Genomic DNA, 23,547 nt, shown 5'->3' with positions numbered 1-23,547 from the left:
CTCGACTCGGGCTGCTTGTAAGCTGTCAAACTCGGAAATTTGCAATGACAGCAAACATTGCCAGAGCGCAGATAAGCGGCGAAATGAACGCTGCACAAACTAAAAACTCATTGTCAGGCGCTGTCTGTTTGGCAGCCGACCGAGCGATCCAAACCGCTTTGGGGGTGCGTTGCTGCATAATAAACTGCTGGCCAGGAGGAGGGCGCCCAGGATCGGAGGAGCGGAGAGCGGGCCCCTGACCGGCACCGGGGCCACGGGGAACAATAGGGCGCCAGTCGAGCTGCTGCTTTGGCGGCAAGAGCCCGCAAAGAAACAATAAACACACGAAAATAATGTAATGAGTTGCAGCGAATGGAGGACAAGTGCAGCTCGGGTCGCTAGATGGGGCACAGTGGTTGCGCCATAGTTCAGAAGAACTCGAAAATTTTATTGAAAAACATGTCTCAGAACAGGGGAGTACGATAAAAAATAGTTACCATAGTTTTAGTAATAACACAAATTCAACATATTCAAAGTATCTTTATTGACTGCAAAAATACAGACACTCTGAAAAGAAGAAAATTATGTTTCATGAATTAATATTGATAGATTTAAGACCATTTCATTTTGGATTTTAGAAGGAACGGTTCTTAGATTGAACAGGAATAAAATTTTTGCTTTAGAATTAAATGTTGTTCTTGTGATTAGAATTTCGAGGCTTTGCGAAGTGTTGACACATTTTTATAAAAACAAGGAAGAACGCTATATCGCCCGACTATCAGTAGATGCTATGTGGGCGGCAGACAGATTTAAGCGTTTAATCCGTTTGTGGGCGTTAGAGTGGGTCAGTCGATAGGTATTGATGAGACAAACACAATTCAGCTACAATTTTGATCCTATCATAATAGCTGTAGGCACTACAGATTTTCGCGGATTGTGGGCGTTAGAGTGGGCGTGGCTGCGCAGGATGCCCATGTATCTGCATGCCAAGTATGCCTGTTCTAGCTCTTATAGTTTCCGAGATCTCAGCGTTCATACGGACAGACGGACAGACGGGCATGGCTAGATCGACTCGGCTAGTGATCCTGATCAAGAATATATATACTTTATGGGGTCGAAAACGCTTCCTTCTGCCTGTTACATACTTTCCGACGAATCTGGTATACCCTTTTACTCTACGAGTAACAGGTATAAAAAGACATCTTTCAAGTGGATTTAAAAGGTGCCATTCGATATTCTCCTTTTAAGAATTTCTTAGTTTTTACTAACACATTTATTAAAATATTGTTGAAATATATATGGATCGGACTCAGAAAATACAACGTTATTTCCCACTTTCTAGCCCACTGTCTCCGACGAAACCGTAGCTTCTTCACTTGAACTAAAGAGCATATTAAATTCATTTTTAAGCGAGTCCCGTGAGAAACTCGCCAAGTGGGCGCGTCTCCAGTGGGCAGTGGAAATCGGTTGGAGGCATTGGGGAGGGAGTCGTCTATAATTGATGCGCCATGCATTACTAGACAAAACTGGCTGCAGCTGAGCTGGAAGAGGAGTGACATCAAAAGGGCTTTTTCCCCACGCTGCATCTGGCCCGGTCATCTCTCGTGGCCATCGGCACGGCCCGCATCTTTGCTTCTGATTAATTAAGAATTATTTTAATTAACGTAATAAATTTGCGGCCAGCAGGCAGCAAAAATGCGCGGCCATATAACTCTTTCCCCTGTTCCACTCTGGTTTTTTGTGGCCTGCTGGTTGCATGCGCTGCTTGTCGAACGCAGCCCGAAAATGTGCGAAAATTTATGTTGCCTGCGATTTTGGCGACGACTTGTTTGCAACTTGTTGGCCATGTTCGATGCGCGATTCCACTCGGCATTTGGCCAAGCCTCCGATGCAATGTGATGCGATGCGTGTTTGTCTGGCAAGTGGGTCAGAGTCACAGTCACCGTGAGGGGCACAGCCAAAGCCAAAGTCAAAGTCAGAGTCGGGCCAGAGCCAAGCTCAGAGGAGAGTGGCTGAATGCAGGTCCCTGCCGAATTTCAATTAAATGCACATAAATTAAAAATTAGTAATAACTCGGGAACGCGGACCCCAAACAAAACGATGCCAAACACGCAAAGCCATAAAAAGAAGGAGCACACTGAGGGAAAATCTGATCTGATGGTTGTTTCATTAAATTAACAAAACGCCAGAATACCTTAGGGAATATCCAGAAAACTTCTACAGAATTCTAGAGAGTACCAAATCAATACATTTGAAATATATGTAAATGAAGATCAGTGCATAAAAAATCATTAAAATAGGGTAAATTATATATATAGAATATATTAAAAATATATAGATTAAACGTGGTGAAAGGTTTAAAATTATTTTAACAAATTTTTATAAGCGAAGCTTTAACCACATAATTTAATTCATATGATCTATATGATCTGATTCTTAATTCTGGAACATTAGACTAAAGCATATAAGAAATATATATATTTCTTATAACATTTTTTAAAATAGCTCAATACTAATTCGCAAGATATGTAAATAAGTCAAGAATAAAATCCCTACTTAAAATGAAGGTAAACTCTATGAAATTTGTTCCCTGTGCCGCAGCAGCTGTCGCCCGCATAGTTTGCGATGCGGATACGGATGCGTTCACGGCCCAGGACGTGACCCGTTACCCGTTCTTGGCTCCGGATCCCTGTTCCCTGCTCCTTGCTCCCTGCTCCCGATTCCCCTTGAAACCTGTCGTTAAAAATCTGTGGGCCAGCCAGGCAGTCTCGGGCAGCCTATTAATTAGCCAAACTCAACACCTGCTGTGCGGCAAGCAAATTAACTTGACAGCTGGGCAGAGAGGCAGCCCGGCCGAACTGGGAAACTGGGAACCGGGGACTCAAATTGGACGAACTCGGACGGATCCCAGGGACCGATTGGGCTGTGAATTGGAAAATAATTGTGCGACGACCATTAAATTACAATGCCTGGATGGATTCAGGCCCACGTTCCGGCAATTAAGACATTATAAATAAACAAAAAGCAAATAGTTATTAACTAATAACTGGCACGCGGCTGAGGGCCGATGTGTTGAACGAGAAAGTTTTCCCTTTTTCCGTTGATAGAGCCGGCCAATGGAATATTTATGCGCCTGCCACCTGTCAATGGGTCAAGGGTCAAGGCTGTCAAAGGGAAAGGAGCCCAAAAGGCGAATCAATGAACCTGGGCCAGCTGAAAGTAATGGCCCGACCGTTTGACGGTAAACGACTAAATGGAACATAGAAATAAAGCGAGCCAAATATAGAACCTGATTTCAGATTTGTATGCTAGCTGCCTGCCAAAACGATTAGTGATTATTAATTGTGGAATGGCCCAATCGGAAAACAGATTTGGGCGGAATCGAGTGCCCAAAAGGGTACATTATGTTATGGATTAAACGCCAACCGATTGTGAGAGCCCCACGCCCGTTTTAATGAGCACGGTTCAGTGCCCCCGTCCAAAGACCCTCGTTCATTATGCCCCCACCGCAACCCCGGAGAACGCAACCCTCCGAGGAACCGGCATGCCTTTTGACACACACCTGTGCGCATTCTCAGCCCCAATCCACGAGGCTTAATGTTGTAACAGACAGCCGCGTAACAACAATGGCACAACACCTTCGCCGACACACTCGGGCGCCAAACAACTTCCACACCATTTACAGTTCATTGAATTCGCCCGATAAATACGCATAATTTGTACACATTTTATGCGAAACATAGAGGCTCGAGACCCGTGATTTGCTGCATTCTGCTCCACTGAGTTGGCAACGCATCGCGCGCGGCTGACTGACAGTCCTGCGAACAGGACCCTCAGTATCAGCCGACTGATACTGACACCCGGCCGTGGAGGAATGGCAGGGACGAGCGAAGAACGGGCCATAATTACAATTTGAAATAAGCAGACAGTTAACCACGACACACGGGGCAAAGGGCTGGGCGCAAAGGCTCTTCACGCCGCCCCCATCGTGCGCCCACGGAGAAACATCAAAAACTTTTGTACATTAAATCAAGCATCCTTCGCCATTTGCTGCTACTAACGGCGGCTACAGTGGAGCTCCTATGAAGGAAGAATTGTATTTCGCGATCCTATCACCGTTATTACGAGTTATTTCTAAGATCTACTTATAAAAGAACAGAGTATCCGGGTTTATTTAAGTTAAAGAGTTCATTCATTCAGCATTAGGTCTACTGGGTCTTTAACAGGTCTTTAACATCCCATTACTAGTTTGGATTTGAAATGGAAATTGTTTTTTAATTTTTTTTGTATATTTTAAAAATTGGCCTTCCAAAGCAAGTTGCAAGACATGGTTTATGTAAAGATCTTTGGAAACAAATCTTAAAACCCTTATCGGTAGCTTAAATTTATATACTTAGTTATATTTGTCAAGCAATAAGTATTAAAAAATATGTAAATATACAAATTTTTTGTTTAAATATAATATAAATATTTATAAACAAAGAAGGTATGAATACAACAAAGAACCCTTTCTGCATTTCAATGTTGAAGTACACGGTTATACTATAACTGTTTTAGTTTAAAGCATATTTTATAAATATTTTTGGGCGTCAATACTCACATCGTCTTAGCGGGGTTCGCCCGTAGCTCTCGCCTACCCACATTTCGTTCTCTTTGTGCGCTGCTGCTGATTTTCCGTTAATTTCCGCAGCGCGGCAATCGTTGACTTTTCAACGGGAGCATCAGACTCACGGGAGGGCCATTAGCAGGCTCCAAAGGGGGTGGCTGGGCGCTGCGTGGGTGGCCTTTGCAGGGCTCACATGCTAATTCGCACACCCCCTCATATCCGACGGGGAGTTCGGGTTCGAGAGGTTAGCCCCCATTGTTATCCCCCGTCGAAGTCGTTGATTTTTCGCATTTCAGCCTTTACACGCTTCCTCTCGTGCATTTTGCCACCTTCCCGACCTCCCATTTTCCGCTTTCCCTCGTGAATGCGCGTGAGTGAGTAATTTTTGTTTACACTTTTGTAAATAAAGATTTATGTCGCACGGGGACGCCACTGAGCGCGGCACGTGGCACCTTGTCGATAATAAACTGTGAGCAGTTTATTTACGCAAATTGATTAGTTCGATTATGTGCGACAACCCGACGCAGATAGAAATAGCTTACGAGCCTAGCCCCCAAAAAGACATTAAAACGTTGCGTCGAAGGCGATAAGACCAAAATAATGGGGAGCAGGCCGAGTGATAAGCTCTGCAAAAGTAAAAACTGGGACGAGCGTATAGAGCTGCACGACCTGGTGCTTTAAGGAAAGTTTTATTAATAACAGGGGAGGAATACTGCCATTATTCCCTTCATCGCACAACAAAACATTACAATTTACAATACTTATCCAAGATGAAGAGTATATACCTACGATACTACATATTTTAAGTGTTTTTGTTATTATACTATAAGAAAATGTTTTAGTACTTCGCAAATAATAAATAATTAAAATATTTATCTTTATTTAATACTCACGAAGATAAAGTCCGAATTTTAGTTGAATGTCCCCTAATTAGTGGTATTATGTCGTAAGAACACTCCCTTGTACTTAGTTACTGCTACGATAAAGATACCGTTTTGGATCCGTTTGGCCTGAAACCCTTCTCAACGGCCCCGGATCATTAAAAGTTTTCGCTAAGCAAATGCAATACACAGTTTTCCACGGCATTGTTGCTGCTGCTCTGTGTCCTGCCACTTGGCAGGCGAGTGGAAAACTTTTCCGCCAACTACAACAGCGGGCTGGGGTCAAAGGGCGGCGAAGGCGAAAAGATGGAGCAAGTGTAAAAGAAATAAACGGACTTAAAATAGGAAAAGTCAACATGAGCTGGGCCATTGCGTGTCCGGGGACAGGACGTTTGCCCAGGACTAACTTATTTTATGCCGGTCCAGGGCGTGGACAATGATAATGCGAGCAAGCGGGACGGAGGAGGTGTGAGCGAGAGGGGCATGGTGATAGGGGACAGGGGACTGGGGACAGGGGACTGGGGACCGGGCAACTGAGACAGGGCAAACACAAAGATGAGATTTGTTCTTCTCCGGGGGCACAAAGGCGGAACGGCGCTCAAAATGACTGACACGGCTAGCTGGTCACATGGTCAAGAGCGTGAAGCAAACCATGGCTATAAAGCACACAGAGCCTGGACAAGGGGAAAATCAGGCAACAGAATTGCACAGAAAAAATTCAACAATGTTTTAGAACTTTTTAAATTGGAATATTTTTAAGCAAATATCTGTAAAATAGATTAATTATATATATACATTTTGAATAAAAGTTTTGATCACATGTGTGTGAAAATGACTCTACCGGGTTTTTCCACTGTATCGGTCTGAAATGAAATTCCGTAGAACATTTTGTATCTTGCTTAGTTGTTTTAAACTTTATTGTTTACGCTTGTGATCAGGACGATGGCTCCTCTTCTGACCATCTTCTCCCGCCCAGCTCCACCTCCTACTGCCCTCCTCCCGGCCCGGCCATTGTGTGGCTCTAAAACATAAACGGAAGCGATTTATGGCGCAAACACAATGAACGAGCCAGCAACAAACAACACACCAGAAGAAGACGGCGACGCACAACAACAAACACAAAAAGGACACGGGACCCGGTCACATCAACAATTTGTGTAGTGTTGAGCAGCAAAGTCCTGCATCCTCGTGGCAGCTCATAAAAAAATGGAGGAAAAACTCACACACACCGGCCAACTCAAACAACGGCCAGGCCAACTCAAGTTGGCGTCTACGAATTTCGCTAGCCCAACAAAAGTTAAGCACAAAGAAGCCAAACAATAAACTTGGGGGAAATATCAACAAATTAGAAAATGGCCAGGGCTCTTAGCCCACAGATTTTCTTCTTAATTTGTTCAGATTTTCAGAACCAGAAAATGATTTATTAAAATATTATCTCTACCTTTTACTAGCAAAATACTTGGCTCTGATCTTAATATAATTTAATATATTTTAATTGAAAATGTTTAAATTTAAATTGCTTTAGAGAACCTGAGCTCTCAAACCTTTTTCAAGCCAATATCCAATATTTAATAGCACAAACTGCTCCAGATATCCTGGTCCCTGTAAATTTGCGATTAAAATTCTGGCCGAATTCCCCCTAAATTCACGCCGAAAATCCTCCGAGTTCCCAACTCCAATCGCTTGGGGTCCCGGCTCCGATTCCATTGTCCGCTGGCCGCAACTAAAGTGCTTGTCACTGGTCACGGCCGGAAGTATCTTTATTTCAGCTTTGTTTGCCCTGCACACTCACACACACTCGGCGGGACACTCGGTGCACACATACCACCGCACTCACTGGCGCTGGACGGAAAGGAAGTCCAAGTGTTATTATCCTGCTTAGCCATAATACGTTGTTAAAATGTTGAGACTTTGTCATTTGCTGGGCCCCACTAAAAATCACGAGAAATTGAAAAATGCCTGCGACCCGAGGGGGAGATATACATTTTTTAGGGGATGGGCTGCGCAAATAAATGCCAAGACGACAGGGCGGAACGGGGGAGGGAGGCGAAAAGAGGATCCTTGCCAGGAGATTCCTGTGGGAATCGTTGACAGGCGCGTGGCCATTTTGTCTTTGCGCCTCGAAGGGGACTTTATTAAATTTTCAGCGAAGGAAATGCTTTGAGTACTTCGCCGCCGCCTTTGATTTCGATTCGGTGCCATTTTTAGAAGCCATTTCCGCTCTTCCGTTTTGCATATTTGCTTGTAAGCCTGCAGGTGGAAAAGGTAAGGCAGGCGGCTAACGGGCGCCGCATAACAATTAAGTTCATTAAATTTCAATTAATTCCATTAATTGAAGCAGAAATATGCGTTTCATTTGATTTGTTTTGATAGGCCGTCGAGCACGCCGCATATTTTAGATGAATTTCTTTTCGCTCTCGCCTTCTTTACTTGCAATTAATTACGTCGGCCAAACCACAATTAAAATTAATTTGCCTGGCTAGAGCAAAGCGGCAAGGAGCACCGGAAGCTGGAAAAAGCTGCGAGAGTCCGAGTTCGGCATCCGCATGTCTGGCAATAAAAATTCCCGGCGTAATTAAAATCAAAGGATTTCGCATTTAACAATTTATGTTCGCTATAATTTTCGGGGCGGCAGTAGACAGTGGAGCTGCCTCGTAAATTTCCCCCATCCCTCGGTGGCCACCCGCTGGAAATCGCTTTATGGTCGTTAATTTGTTGGCCATGGCAACGGGCGGGGCAGGACTCCACTGTGTGTGCAAATGATTTGTTTCCTTGGCGCCTGTTTGAAAACAAAGGCTGCTGACTGACCAGACAACGACAACGGGACACTGGCCAAAATGCCGGGCTGCGATGCACGTGACTGCGTGCCACACATGCCGCAAGGGCATGTGCGGGTATCGCCTCCCCCCGCCGCCACCACTGTGGAGCCACTGCATTTCATCGCTAATTTAAGTTAATGGTCATTGTTGTAAATTACATTAATTTTAATGCGATTTCGCACACACGCATGCACCGGAAGTGCTCCCAGGCGCTGGCGCACCCCACTTCCCGCGCTGCTCCCCAGGGAAAGGCTTTTAAGTGTGTGATTGTTTGGCCATTGCACTTTTATGTAATTACCGCACTAACAAATTACATCAAGTGTCACAAATGAATGCATTTATGATGTGCATTTTAAAATCCCGCAGCCACCGAAAAGACAAGCACCACGGGTGAAACGAGCGGGAGGGGCTCAGGGAAAGTTAGAGTGCCGGCATCCAGGAGCAGTAAAATCCCGCCAAGTGGCCCTGTTAAGTATGCTAAAGTGCGCTGCTCGCTGCGTGTGCGTAATTAAAATGCATTTTGCACGGCCAAGGGATTAAATCATGGTCGGCCACTTTGCCATCCTTGTTTTGCGCCAATCTCCTGACAGCGCACCCTTATGCCAACACCAGTATTTATGGCAAATAGAAGAGCAGAGAATTCCTTCCGAACTACTGGGAAGGTGAAAAACGAACATGGTTCTGGTGATGTTTTTATTACCCAGAAAATATATGTTATCCTACAGCTGCATCAGGTATTCTAGAGTAAGACAGACAGAGGTAAAGCTTGAATATCCAGCAAACTAAACCTCTTAGACTGTGAATATTTAATGTAATTTTGTTCATTTTAAGTTATTAGTAAATGCCAATAAGGAAGCCTTGAAACAGGATCCAATTAGCTTATAACAAACAAAATGTATGATTGTAGTTTACAGCTAATTGAAGCATTAAAAAACGTTAAAGTAAAACGAATAACTTATTAATTTTTCTTGTTGTTAAAAAAACATGCATATAAAAAAATAACTCCTAATGATTACTTAAATGAACTTAAGGTCAGAGAGTGTAAAATTTCCCATTACAATTCATATGCTAATGCTACGTATGGCAGAAATATTTAATTTAATACGAATAGCGCAATAAAATCTTATTCTAATTCTACGATTCAGGTTACTAATGCCATCAGACTGGCTAAAAGCAGTCCCTCCTCCAAATCACCATTACCTTGGCATTTGAACTGGATTCTTTGTTGCAGGCGACATGGTCGTTCGAATTTTTCCCAAAAAGACCAAACACAGGTGGGCCAGCACTCAGGTATGGAGAAAAGGGGCCAGGGCCCCTGTCCGCTCACAACATTTGGGTGCATTTGCATAAAGTGCTGCAGCAGCTCCCAAGCAGAAAAGGCAGGCAAGAATGTCAGGTGCAAAATGGGCAGCCACGGCAAACGCGGCGTATACGCAATGCGGAGCCGAGCAGCAGAAGCGAAAACAAGCTGGAGAGTAAACAAGGCTGTGAAGTTGCACACTCGGGGCAGCGGAATGCAGAATGAAGCATGCAGCATGTATGCATATGCGGGGCCTTCGGGGATCGACGTTCGAGAGGTCCATAAACTGAACGACTGATTGAACAGCAAACAAGTCGCCCGGCCCCAGTCCGCTCTCATGTAAAACACATGTTGCCCCTTATTTCTTTTGCCCCCGGCCATCCCGCCCGACATTGGTTAGTACCCCTTGTGTCCAGGGCATAGCCAATTTTAAGCAAATATTATTGTTTGCATTTATGTTTGTGTCTGATATGGCACTGGCGATAATGCACTGAATGCGTATGCGGCTGGGCCGGCCGTTCGAACGCACGTCGATGCGACACTGATCGACAAGCGAAGGGTTTAGAAAGCTAATAAGGGCCTTCATATTTCCCATGCCCAAAAAATTTAACAGTAAACAGAACAAATATTTATATTTCCTAACCTATTCAAATTAAAGAACGAATATTTTTTTAAATTGAATTTTCTCTTGCGTATCTGCACTGCATCAGTCAATTTGTATTACAAATGCTGGTTGATTATAAGTTTACTTTATTTTAAAGCTATTTAGAGTTCGGTGTTTTAGAATCAAAACATTCTACATGTTTGTGTCACGAAGCCACAGCATCAGCAACTGGGTAAATTAAATTACTATAACTATTTTTGCACAAACAAATTAAATGTAACTTTTCAACTAAATACTTAAGGGGCATTTAAAATTACTTTGGCTAGCGAAGTTTGTGTTGCCATGTGTAGGGTGGACTGCTGATGCTGCTATTTCTGTTGTCCTGGCTCCTGTTCTTATTATTGTTTCTGCTGCCGTAGTTGTAGATCCTGCTGCCGTGTTGTGTGACTTGAAGCGTGGCACAGAGCAGAATGTAAACACAACCTCAAATTAAAATATGTTTGCTTATGCAGTAGGTGGAGCAAACAGCCGGCAAACTATAACCGAAGCTCCACCTCCCTCCTAGGCATAAATTAAAAGTTTGCAACATTTGCACGGATCCAAGGTTTCGCTCGGCAAAAGCTAATTATGCATAAAGCTGCGGCCCTGACAAGGGGTTTATTTACCTTCAGTTCTGCTGCTATCCGAGTCGCAACCGCTGCCACAGGCCGAAAATCGGTAATCGAGGGTCGCAGGTCGTGGGCTATGAGTCGCGGCCTGCACAGCGGTATTATGACAGCTGCCCGGCTGACTGACAGGCTGCGGTGAGAGCGGCTGTCGGCGGCGGAAATTAAACGCCTCGATTTGCGTGTCCGTCACGCGTAAATCAGGTAACACTAGGCCGCTCGGGCCGCTTGGGCCGCTTGGTCCGCCGGCCAACAAATTCAGTAGAGCCCTTTAAATCGGTGTCTCAATGGAACAATCAAATTCAACTTGGAGTAAGAAACAGGATTCAATTTTACTTACATTTTACTTGCTAATTTTTTAAGGTTAATAAATTAGTACTTAAAGTCCCAGGACATTATGTGCATGTATTATTTCCACGAATCGTAGAATCTCATATTAATAAAATTTCCAAAAAAACTAAAATAACATTTCTAATTTATCTTAAAAATTTAATTTAAGTCTCTTAGGAATAAAAATGTTTTGCCTTATTACTTACTTAAGTAAAACTTTTATAACTAACAATCTAAACCTTTTAGAGCGACTTATGAATGTCTAACAGTAACCAATCTGTTTTTTTAAGTTAATAGTAGTTGCCAAAGTTGAAGCCTAAAAACAAGATCAAAATAGCTATTAATATTAAAATGTTTGAAACAAATAACTTCCATTAATTTCGTTTGTTGCTTAAAATATTTGTATTAAAATATAAGCTCTTAATTGATTACTTAAAACAACTAAAGGTCAGAATGTGTAAAATCACTCAATTAAAATTTATGTTATTTAATTTAATCCCTTAGAAAAATAAAAGACGACAATGCAGACAACTTCTCGCTCCAAATTTATTTTAAATCGGGGACTAAGTATTTTTAATTTAAGAAGCCACAACAAACCTGATTTCATTCCTTTAAAGATCTTCTTGGATGTGATTTTTAAATAAATGACTTAAGTGAGCAACTTTGGGGGAAAAAAGCGCTAACTTCGATTGCTCAAGCAAAGCATATGAGAAAGTAAGGAGAACAGATCTTTGCGGCTTGGACTGATCCATCAATCTAGGAAGTGTTGGCAGGCCGCTCATCATCATTTCCACCGGCTTCTGGGATTAGTCCGGCCCCAAAACCACTGAAATGGGCAACCGCAGCGGATGAGCCGTCCGCTGATTTATGTGACACACATTAGGACGTCCGTATAGTGAAAATTGAAAGGGGCCCGGCTCAACTGCAACATATTGCCGCGTTTATTATGCTTCGAAATGAACAATTTTAGCTGCCCGCAGCGGCAGCCGCATTCCATGTTAATGCACTTTATCGCCCCCGGCCAGGCGAAATTACTCAAAAAACGGCGCACAAATTGCAAACAGGGCGCGCATAAATTAATCGAAGCCTAGGCCAGCGAAATTAAAACATTAATCTGGGCGCCCGGCCAAGCAGCATAATAATTAATGCCGGCTTAAATTTATTAATTTATTTATAAAGCCGAAAAGGGAGGACAAAAACGCAAGGTACTGGAAAAGAGGTGCGAATCGCAGGCCGAATGCGAGTTCCAGGGGAAATGGCAGTGATGGAAGCGCCCGAGTGCCGTCCGACAATAAAAACCAAAGACATCTCCAAATGGCCCGGGATGAAGTGGACAGCCATGAGGCAGCTCTCTGGCTCTGCTGAGCTGTGCGCAGCTTTAAAAAATGTCAGTACGCCCTCTAGGGACAGATTAGCGATTAATCTACGGGGCATGGTCACATGCACGCCCTTCGGACTTCAGACTTCGGTCCTGGTCATCCTCCCCCTGCAGCCCCCTTTTCCGCCGGCAGGACGAGGTAACGATTAAAAAATCTCCACATAAAAGACTGAGCACTTAATCAAAGAGGATTTAGCGGGGAATAGGGCGACTGCCGGGGTCGGGGTAGAAAGCCAAGGCAACCAGGGCCAAAAGCGTTGATGCGGCGCTTTGTTTCTAGCTGGTTCTTCAAGCAGTCCATACCCTGCAAGCCAACTGGGGCACTGCAAGACCATGAAATAACATCCTATTCAAGGACCTATAAGTTTTATATTTTACCTTTTCTCAGAGACATATGTAAGGAGAGATCTCCGAGCTAAATAAACATTTTTATATTTTACTTGACAGCTTTGCAGGACTTTTACTATAGTAGTGTATAGGAATACTTTCACTCACAAACTGTGTGCCATAAGCCATACTTTTCTATTAAATTCAACGTGTTTAAAGGTAAAACAGTGTTTTCCTGAACAGGTAGCTAATTGCACGAGGCAGACGGGCAGATGCTCGATAAGTAAACAGGAAGGTTAAGGTGTGTTGCTGCTTCAAGGGTGGTTTGGCCAACTTCCCATGTATAAAGTAGGGTCAGTTTATTGATTTTTCGCAGTTGCAAACGAACACTTGGCAGGTGTGAAGTGCTGATCCAGAAAGGTGCCCGGTTCTCGCACAGGTAAGTTTTTGCTACTAAAATGTATCTACGCTAGGACGCATCAGAATTTCTAAAATTATTTTAAAGAAAAGTAGAGTATCAGCCAGTCGTCTTTTTCCTGCTATTATCGCCCTAGTTGGACTTTAACTACGTATTACAAGCACTTTTATTTCGCTAAGCGTTGCTCATAGTTTTCGGTGCGCTTTTTCATTCCGATGCTCCCAGGCAGGACCGTCCTCAGCCACATCCTCCTCCGCCTCCGCCTCGATCCCCTCGAGAAAGACCTTAAATAGTGGCAAAGACATCTCACAGACTTGGCCCGCTGCATTTGTCAATTTACTACGAGCTGAAAGGGGCGTGGCCGCGCATAAAGATGATATATGTGAGCGCTGAGTTAGCAATTTTCGTATGAATTGGCGGAGTTGCAGTTGCTGCTGCTGCCGCTGCCGTTCGCTTTATGAATTTCTTTATGGCCAACCTATAAAATATTTTGATTGCGCCCTGGTGTGTGGATGGGGCAGTTTGAAATTAAAAGCCTGCTGCTTGATTTGCTCGCTGGCTCACAAGTGGATTCCTCGCAATCCGGCGGCCAGGGCCACTCGTCCAGTGCTCCACTCGACCACTGTCCACTTCAGTTCAGTTGGGCTCGGCCCGGCTCGTTTCTGGCCAGCAATTATGGAGGAAAAACCGCAAAGCGCTCCAAAGCCGGCCCAAAACATTGTTGGCCTTGCCAAGTGCCGAATGGTCCGCTGTGCAGCACCAGAATTTTGGCATTTCCCCTGTAATCCTTTTGTGTGCTAATTGGAGCGTTGCCGGGCCATAATCACCGCTCCCCCGCTCGGGACTGCGAGTTTCTGGCCTAAACAGTCCGGCCACCCATTTAGGACACTGCAATCGGCTTAGGCCACTTGTCAGGCCACCGAATGTAAATATTAAACGGGGCTCTTTAATTGGGTTTAGTCTTCTGGCTGCATGGCAGAGCACACGTGCACTGATTCTTTCACTCCGAAGTATTTAAAATATTCTTCGCTTCAATAAGTTGAACAAAGTTATGAGCAATTGCATTTTCAGTAAAATATATACCAAATCACCAGCCATAGTTAGTTATGATTTTTGCTGAAATAAACAATTTGCGTAGGGATTTCATTATCTCGGTGACCTAGAAATATATTTTTAAATGGCAATGTAATGTTATGCAAATACACAAAAACCTTTTTTTTAAGATTTATCATGAATACGTTGAATGCTCTTTTTGCAGACAAGTTATTATCATCACATATTAATTAGTTGCTTGGCTCGAAACGTAAAAAACGTTATTTATAGCAGTTGGTTAAACGCTAAAAAGACTAAACACAATTATCGACTCGCCGAATAAATCAACATCCCGATTCATTTAATTGTTATTTGGTTTTCCAATATTATGTCTACACATTATCAAGTTTAGCGGACGCGTGCTCATCTGCTGAACACTGCGTGATTATGTGTGGGTTTTTTGAGGTCTAATATCTCTATTGGTTAACAGAAAGCCTAGTGGTCTGTTTTGAGGTACAGGAGCTACGAGGAAGGCATAGCCGAATGTTTGCCAACGATTTAATGAATAGCATCTGCTGGGCGGCTTACTAGAGGTGCCATAATATTGTAAACAACATCTACAGACGTCTGCTATCTCCCCTGGCCACAAGTTCATATTGTCATATTCTCGGCGCTTGTCGAACGCCTCTTATCATCTGGGATTAAAGTGCGCACGACTTTATCGCCTATCGGCGTCTCAGTTGCTTTTCTCCACCGACGAGACGAGACGACGCGGATGCTGTTGCCATTGATTGTGGAGCGTTGAAGCCTTCCAGACGTGGTTCAAAAAGCCCCAGATTACGAAGAGGGCGCTATCAACAGAGTGTTATATAAGTTTGGGCGCCGACAAGCCCCCAGAAATTTTTGATTAATGATTATAAATAGAATTTCTTGCGTAAAATATTATAAATAAACGTAGTAATTTGAGTGAAAGACCTGGGTAAGTGCTTCTAGAGTTACGCTGCTTAGAATATAAAGTTCGAGTGATAATAAGTGATAAAGAAACGAATTGCAACCATAAAATCATGAGTGGCACTACAATGAACAGGAGAGTGCCACATAGGCTAAAGCTGTTTTAGCCAAAGCCAACTGAATGGCTTTCAAGACCCCGAACAAAGGCATTGCCATAAATGTGTGCCTTTTTTCACTCCCAAGTGGGTGCTTTGTGTTTTGCCAGACTTATCATGTCGCGATCGTATTATAACGCTGCGTTTTCTCAATGGTTACTCCATTGATTGGCCGTCCAATTTGCATATATAATTTATTTGCAATTGTTGTGACATTTTGCCAGCGTCTGACAATTGTGCAAAATGCCTGCGCCAGACAGGTTGTCGTTGCCGTGGGAACCCGTCTCGGAATCTCAGACCAGAAATCTGTGGCGGGCGGGCCCCTTTCTCCAGCTCGCCGCCCTGCTCCACGGCCCGACTTTCACTGAGGCAGTGCTTCCTTAATTAAGCCATCTTAATGGGTAACTGGGACTCGCGGTTATCTGCGGGCAGACAATGGCTTAATCTGCCAGCTAGATCCCAGCTTCAGCGGCCGGGTCCCCGGGCGCACCTTCCTCCAATTAAGCAGGCAGCCGACTTCATTTACCTACTTAAAGAGTAAAAGTTTAGCCCCAGTCGCCTGGCCTTTTGGCTGACAAACTGCAGCGGCCCTGGAGGCCGTACTCCTATTTCCAAATGCCATTTTGGCGGTGGATCCGCCAAGTGCTAATGCCCCGACCCACCACCGACTGCTCTATCTGCGAGCCCCGACTTGTCACGCTGCCCCAGACTGAATCCCCGAAGCTCTCTCTTGGCCAGAACCGGTTTCTCGGTGGCGGTGGCCAGCTGCTGGCAAATGGAATCTCTATCTGCCCGGGTTCCATAATTTCACGCCAGTCTGCACGAGCCGCACCGCTCGATGTATCCAATTTGCGCTGAGGCCGGCAAATATTTGAGAAAGTCCACCCACTGGGAAAGCAGTCAGCTCGGTAGGCCTCTGCACTTGAAGAAACAAATTTCGATCACTCTTGAAAATTCAGATGTTTCATTTCAAAGCTTGATACCGAAAATTCTTTAGTTTAGCGAGATGGCCGACAGACCGCAGAATGCGAAGCAGCCAAAACCGCTGAGGCCCGTGACCAAGACGGCCGATCCGATAATCTCGCAGATCGGCGACTTCCGGCGCTACCAGCTCTTCTTCTTCTTAATCATCGTGCTGTGCAAGTTCGGAACCGGATGGCACACCCTGGGCCACATTTTCCTGGCCGCCCCCACGCCCCTGTCGTGCACCACGGCCAACGTCACGGATCCCTGCAGCGACGAGTGCTCGGAGACGGAGTTCGACACCAGCGTTTTCCAGTCCACGATCATCACCGAGTGGGACCTAACCTGCGACAAGAAGCAGCTGGCCAGCATGTCCCAGTCCCTCGTCATGCTGGGCGTTCTGGTGGGCAGCTTGGTTTTCGGCACCTTAGCCGACAGGTTAGTGTACTAAGTTTACTATCAAGGTTTAGTGGTAGGCATACATAGGTGTCTCTAGGGGTTAAAAAAATGTAGCGTCGAATCTTTTCATATTGACATATAACAATATCAAGTGCCTTTTTCAACATTTCAAAGCATCCTTTCTCAACTCTCTGCTATAAGCGCTTACAGAACGTTTCTTATATCTTCAGTTTCTTTATAACATAAACCATTTAGTGGTCTGATTCTGAGTATTCCCCTAGTAAAACTTACACTAATGAGAAAGCATTTATTCGAGTTCTTAGGTGGATTACCGGTGTCGCTTTTATCGCTGGACCTAATTTAACTAAATACATATGTATAAGTGCCTATAAATGCCCTAATCTCTTATTTGAAGTCTATTTTATTCTACTCATTTACCCGGCACAATGAAGTTCCGTGTTATGTCTTACCGTATAAAAAATACATATTGAATGTAGTTTCTAAAAAGCACTCTAATGCAACCCCCAGATTTGGTCGCCGACCGATGTTTCTGCTCAGCTGTTTCATGCAGCTGGTCACTGGACTGATCGTCTGCGTGTCACCCTACTTCTGGTTCTACTGCCTCTTTCGATTCCTGGTGGCGGCGGCCACGGCGGGTACGATGACCATCAGGTGGGTTCAAAGATACTCCTTAAAAGATTCAGGTACTCTATCGGATCCCTCCCGCAGCTTCGTCTTGCTCATGGAGATCGTGGGGCCCAAGAAGCGCGAAGTGATAGCCATTTTCTACCAACTACCCTTCAACATCGGCCACGCCTCCCTGGCCGTGTTCGCCTACTACATTCGGGAGTGGCGATGGTACCAGTTCAGCATCACCATCTTCTCGGGCGTGTTTGTGATCTACTTCTGGCTGGTGCCGGAGTCCCCGCGCTGGCTCTTCACCACCGGCAGGGTGGACAAGTCCATCAAGGTTCTGGAGAAGGTGGCCAAGTGCAACAGGGCGCCGACGGAAACGATCCGGCCGGAAATCGAGGCGGCCTACGCAGCCCTGGCCGCCCGCCAGCCGGTCAAGAAGGGCACCGTGCTGGACCTGTTCCGGACGCCCTACATGCGAATCAAGACCATCTGCATGGCCAACAACTGGCTGGTGGTCTGCATGGTTTACTACGGCACCGCGCAGTACGTCTCCAAGCTGGGCGGCAACATCTTCATCAGCAACCTGATCGCCGCCGTGGTGGGCATTCCGGGCACATGCATCTGCGTGGTCATGACCAAGTACCTGGGGCGCAAGAAGACGCTGCTCCTCTCCAACGGCTGCAGTGCCCTGGGCCTGCTCCTCCTGGCCGCTCTCTCCACCCAGGGAGAGGTCGTCCGTGTGGCGTGCGCCACCATTGGCCTCTTCGGAGCCTCGGTCACCTTCCCGAACGTCTATCTATATGGCGCCGAGCTGTTTCCCACGGTGGTGCGATCGAGTGGAGTGGGTCTGTGCTCCATGATCGGCAGGGTGGGTTCCATTGTGGCCCCCTTAATAGTCGACCTGGACTCCTATGCCCTGTGGATAGCGCCCCTCATCTTCGGGCTGTTCTCCGTGCTGTCCATGGTCGGCACTATTTTCATTCCGGAGACACGGGGATCTCCGCTGCCGGAGACCCTGGAGGATGGCGAGAACTTCGGCCGCAGGAAGAAAGCGGAGGCATAGGGCCTTTCGGGCAGTGCAGCAAATCGACGCCAAGGCGAGAATTCATAATTTTCGGGCCCAGCTAAACTGCTGTTGCCTGGGCTCCAAAATTATTATATTTCGACTTTGGTTGCGATTTATACGATGCGATATGTCAGTCACCGCCGAACTGCCGTTCGTGCCGCAAACTAGAGGCGAATGAAAAAAATTGAAAAATCTAGCGAATGCAAAAGGTAATTACCGCGGAGTAACTTCAACTTCGTGATTATTAGAACTGGGTTAACCGTCTGAATCCAGCTCGGCTGCTGTTCTCCAACTGGTTTAATGTCGAGGTGCAAAGCAGCCAAATGGCTAACTGCAAACCCGCCAAGTGACTGGGAATGCAAACTTCGCATGTGAACCCAATCGATAGTACCTAAGACCCCTGAAATTATAAAGTAGAACCCACGGAAATGTGGGAATAAGGTAAATTGCATCTCTTAAGTTATCTGCAGTCAAAACCGAGGCTCTTCCGTGGAACATCCCTCATCTGTCGCTAAAGGCCTGCAAATTCTGGAATTTAACATTAATTGTTTTGTATCATTTATAGCTTACAAGGAAAATAAAAAAGATTCATAACGTCAGTAATTTAAAAACCAATACATGGCATCTCAGTGTTTCATTTAACAGAAAAACTCAGCTGCGGAATCGATTACACACATCAGAGCCAATGACATTCCCCGCGATTCCATTAGGTCGACTCCAGCCGATGCCCATGGCAATTATCGGCAACCATCTCATCACACCATCTCCACATCCTCTGGAACCGAGATGGAATGGGATCGGATGGGATGACCTTGGCAGGCAAAAACCGGCTGGAGCACCACTCAAGGTTAATATTCATTGTCAACATTGGGTACGCCTCATTTGTATGCGGCTCTTGGCTCGGATCCTCGCTCCCCGGTCTCGCTCCTTTTCCACTTGGAAAAATTAGGTATAACTACACGCTTTTACAAGAAATATTGACATAAACAACATACATATAATCAAGAATAAATCATAATACAATTTTTATGGAGTTTAATAAAATATTTATTCTCTTAAACTTAACTTAAGATCATAACATATGGGGGTTTTTAAGAAATTCTTAGCTTCAGCAGACCGAAATTGTGTTCCGTGCACCTAGCCGTCAGTTGTCGGCACTTGGCAACATGATGCGGCTCACCATCCTTCGAAGTTCCATCGCCACTCGGCCCGGAGCTGCAATTGCAGTTGCGGATTCGGACTGAGGCTGGTACCGAGGCCCAGAATGGGCCAGGTTTTTAGCGTCATCGGGCTGGCAGCTTGTCATGTCAGCCGTACGCAAGCTGTCAGAATTCGAGAGGAGTTCCTAGAGGAATGGTTCGCCGAACCGACTGGCGGTGTCGCATACTTAATCAGCGGCGGCGCGTCTTAGTGATAATTACCGGGCATTTTTGCAGCTCCCCAAAGCCCTCCGCTGGTGTTGTGAGATGTGGCCAAATGAATGGCCAGAGCGGCTCCACTGTAGTCACTCGATGATTATTCATTGGGTCCTGGTCGAGAGTCCCCAACGCTCCTCCCACAACGCATCCATCGCCTGAGGGCAATTTGTAGATGTTATGGTAGCCATTAAGAGCAACAGGCGACAACTGCGGCTGAGGGAAATGGCATATAAGTTAATTGCCTTAGTAACAAAAAAAAAAATTATTTTTCCCAAAAGAGCAGAAATTTGAGGATGCTTAGTAAAACTATGGCATGTTTTTTTCCCCAAAATGTTTAATTAAAATTTGATTTTGTAATATATATTACCATCATCTTAAGCTCAAATAAGTAAATTTAAGAGTTAAACGAAAGCAGAATAGACCATTCCAATAAATATTTGTAGAAACAGTATTGTGAATTCCTTTGTATATTGTGAGCTTTTCTTGGTTTAGTCATTTAAATACAAATGTTTAACATTTATCGACACCTAATCGAGCATTTAAAAATAAATATTCGATTTGGTGTTGTTTTTAGGTTTGTTAGCTTTTGAGGCATTTCTGCGGTTTTTCGCATTTTTACTTTTACTTTAGATCTGTGATATTTCCATTTTAAAATCATATAAAATATACATTGTATATTCAGAACTGTGAATGCATTTTTAAAGGAATAGTGTGCTGCGAAAATTGATCTTTTTGGCGATCAACGAGGCGGCTGTCAGCCCAAACAGGGCTTCAGATTGCCATACTCAGCCATTCAAAAACGCGACACTTGAGCAGAGTTGTAAAGGTAAAACTGCCACTCAAAAATGCACAAGCAGCCAGCCAACCTTTTGCCAACACATGGCAAATTTGCCGGGCCAAAACCGCAGACAGGCCGAAGCGGCAGAAGCAGCAGCACGGAGACAAAACCCATTTAAGTTCAAAGCAAGCCAACCGACAAGGCGATCATTATCTGAGCCGCATATCTATTTGCGATTACCGAGGAGCTCAGCTTGAGCCCGGGCTGGAGCTAAAGCTGAAGCTGGAGTGGATGATGGGACGAGGATGCAGCAGGGAGCTTGGGGCTTGGAGCTGGGAGCTGGCCCGAATCGTGGGAGTTTGGGATCGTAGGCTCCAAGGCGGGTGGTGGCAGTGGCAACGTGAACGCATAAAACAGGCAAATGTCAAAATGACGCGCTTTGTTGTTTATCATATTTACCGCAAGCCCGGGAAAAGAGATTGGCGGACTGTGAGCCGGGCCAAATGCAATTAGTATTCAAATGTGGACGCGCCAGCGAGCACGACGCCAAAACGAGTCATCATCCTCTGCCAGGGAACGACACTTGGACTTGGACTTGGGCTTGGGCCGCGATGGGATGGGGCCTGGACGGGGCCTACTTCTTTGGCCACAAAGGAGCCGAGCCGAGCCGGCTCTTTACATGCTGACAAATGCCTGGGCTTTTGTGGCTCACAGTTCGCCGTAATTTAGCGCACGCATTTTGCATTTTAAACGCGAGCAGCGAACGGCGACGACTTCTGATTAATTCCTCAGCTGGGCGCTACAAATTCGTTTGACTAATTGCGACTGGGAATGGGATGGTAATGGTAATAGTACTGGCCACGGGGCGGGGAGGGGGATCCCAGCCGGAGGATTCCGCGGAACACCTTATCGGCCGCAATTAAACGTGCCGTCGTCCAGGGCAGCGATTTAATGTATGATTTCTTTCAAATCATATCTACGTGACTGTGACTCAGCCTTATCAGCATGGTCGTTTCCCCAGATACAAGTTTAGGCGAGCACTGCAAAAAATGGTAGCAAGACATAAACAAATTTGTAAAAAATAGTTTAAAAGAACATATTAGAACATTGCTGATGCACCGAAATACTCAAATGGCTTTAAAGCCAATGATAAATAAATTTAATAAAGGTATCACTTTACAATTTCTTTTATCATTTTAAAATATACTTCTTTAAAAGTGTACAGGACTCAGATCGTTTTTTCCCCTGCACAAAGGCAAACTCATTAATGACAGAAACCCCGGGCGGCCAGTCTCTCAGATGATTCAATATGGCCGCTAGTTGCATATTAAGCAGCCAGGCTTCATCATCGAATATGGCCACAGCCTCGGCTATTCCCAGCTTTCTGTTATATAACCATAAAAAACGGCAAGGCAATCGGACAAAAAGCAGAAACAAGAAACACAAAATGTGTCGTGGGCGCTATCAAGTGACAGCTCTGTGGATCCAAACTGTTGTAAAATTAACAACCGAGTTATGACAACGGCCAGCAATTAAAATTGACAATTGATATGACATGCTGTGGGCCCGCGGGCAGCGGTGCGGGAATAAGAAATGGCCAATAAAAATGAATTCGTCTGGGAGTATTGGATGAATGTCCTGGGAGTGGCTGGATTCTAAATACAATAGATACATGCAAAAATATTGGAATCATGTTTGTTTAAAGGGCACCTTCGAAACTAACGTACCAATTAATATATAAAAACAGTAAATAAATTAGAAAACATATCCTTAGCTGATAAAAAGCACTTCACACTATATAATTGGGGTCCAGAACCATTCAAAATTAGATTGGACCCATTAGCCAATGGGTTTCTCATAGTTTCGCCCACGGCCTTTACTCTAATGTTCAGTGCAGACCTGATAGGACCCAGCAAATGCGATTACGGCTCCACAGCTTTTAATTGCGAAACCCGTCAGGCAATGCTGGCCAAAAGTAATTGCTGCAATTTCGGAAAAAGCGGAAGATCGCGTACTGGGCCAGATCCGTGGCAGAGACAACCTTTTTGGCTGCGCAAATATGACAATTGTCGACATTATTAAAATGTGCTACGTGCGCTAAATCTGCCGACATCAAAAAGCGTCCGAAAAGGGCACTGCGACACACGACAGGGCCAAAACAGGTGGGCCACGATGTTGCCCAGGCCAAAAGCCTTTTTTCTGGGGGAGCACCGTCCGACAGTTGCTGATAGCACACTCAATTTGCATTCGAGTGGAGTCGGAGAACACTGGCCGAAATCAAGTGGAATGACTGCCAGCCAATTACTTTTTATAACTTTCTAGCTGGCACTTCAATCTCGGCCAGTAATTAGTTGGCCGAAGGATTGACGACAGGTGGTCCAGGTGCGTGGGCGACAAAGGGAACCGCACACATTAACATAATGTTATGAGAGGGCTTTAATTAAAAAACCCAAAGCACAACCCTATTATTTCTCAGCCCCTACTGCTCCTCTACACACATTTTTTTGCCAGCCAGCAATTCTCGACAAAGTCGTTGGCCATTCCATGTGTGTGCCCTCCTTGAAGCATTTAAGACTGGCCATCCGGCACAGACAATTAAAAACCCTCTCCAGCCCTGCCATTTGCCATTTTATAAGCACAGATTACAGCTTTACGTATACGTAACGCACGGGGAGGGGTTGAGGGTCGAAAACGGAGGCTGGGTGAAAAGCGGGCGGAGCGGGGACTTTCAGCCAGGACACACAATGTGGTCCGATAAGCGGGGAGCACTAGTCGGACGCCGCTCCCGCACTAGTGGTGGCCTCAGAAATTTAAAGACTCAAGTTATACTATCCTAGTACAA

The 23,547-nt window shown here is 45.1% G+C and overlaps 1 protein-coding gene across 3 annotated transcripts; it reads left to right on the top strand.

Annotated features, from left to right (window-relative positions):
* The first annotated feature begins 13,283 nt into the window (after positions 1 to 13,283).
* LOC108029755 (organic cation transporter protein) lies at positions 13,284 to 19,126 on the top strand. Of its 3 annotated transcripts, XR_006367693.2 has the most exons (5): positions 15,118 to 15,318; positions 16,443 to 16,846; positions 17,336 to 17,479; positions 17,537 to 18,718; positions 18,783 to 19,126. XR_006367693.2 is itself a non-coding variant. In XM_017102252.3 (4 exons), exons 2-4 carry the CDS (start codon positions 16,452 to 16,454, stop codon positions 18,504 to 18,506), a joined length of 1,509 nt encoding a protein of 502 aa, XP_016957741.1. In that variant the 5' UTR covers positions 13,284 to 13,328; positions 16,443 to 16,451; the 3' UTR covers positions 18,507 to 19,126. The 3 variants fall into 3 exon arrangements, 2 of the variants coding, with proteins under 2 accessions (XP_016957741.1, XP_016957742.1); XM_017102252.3 differs by lacking the exon at positions 15,118 to 15,318 and adding an exon at positions 13,284 to 13,328 and having other exon boundaries at positions 17,537 to 19,126; XM_017102253.3 differs by having other exon boundaries at positions 17,537 to 19,126.
* The last annotated feature ends 4,421 nt before the right edge of the window (positions 19,127 to 23,547 follow it).

The sequence above is a fragment of the Drosophila biarmipes genome, chromosome 2R, assembly GCF_025231255.1.
Source record: "Drosophila biarmipes strain raj3 chromosome 2R, RU_DBia_V1.1, whole genome shotgun sequence".
NCBI lineage: Eukaryota > Metazoa > Arthropoda > Insecta > Diptera > Drosophilidae > Drosophila > Drosophila biarmipes.
This window is presented reverse-complemented; position numbering and strand designations above follow the sequence as displayed.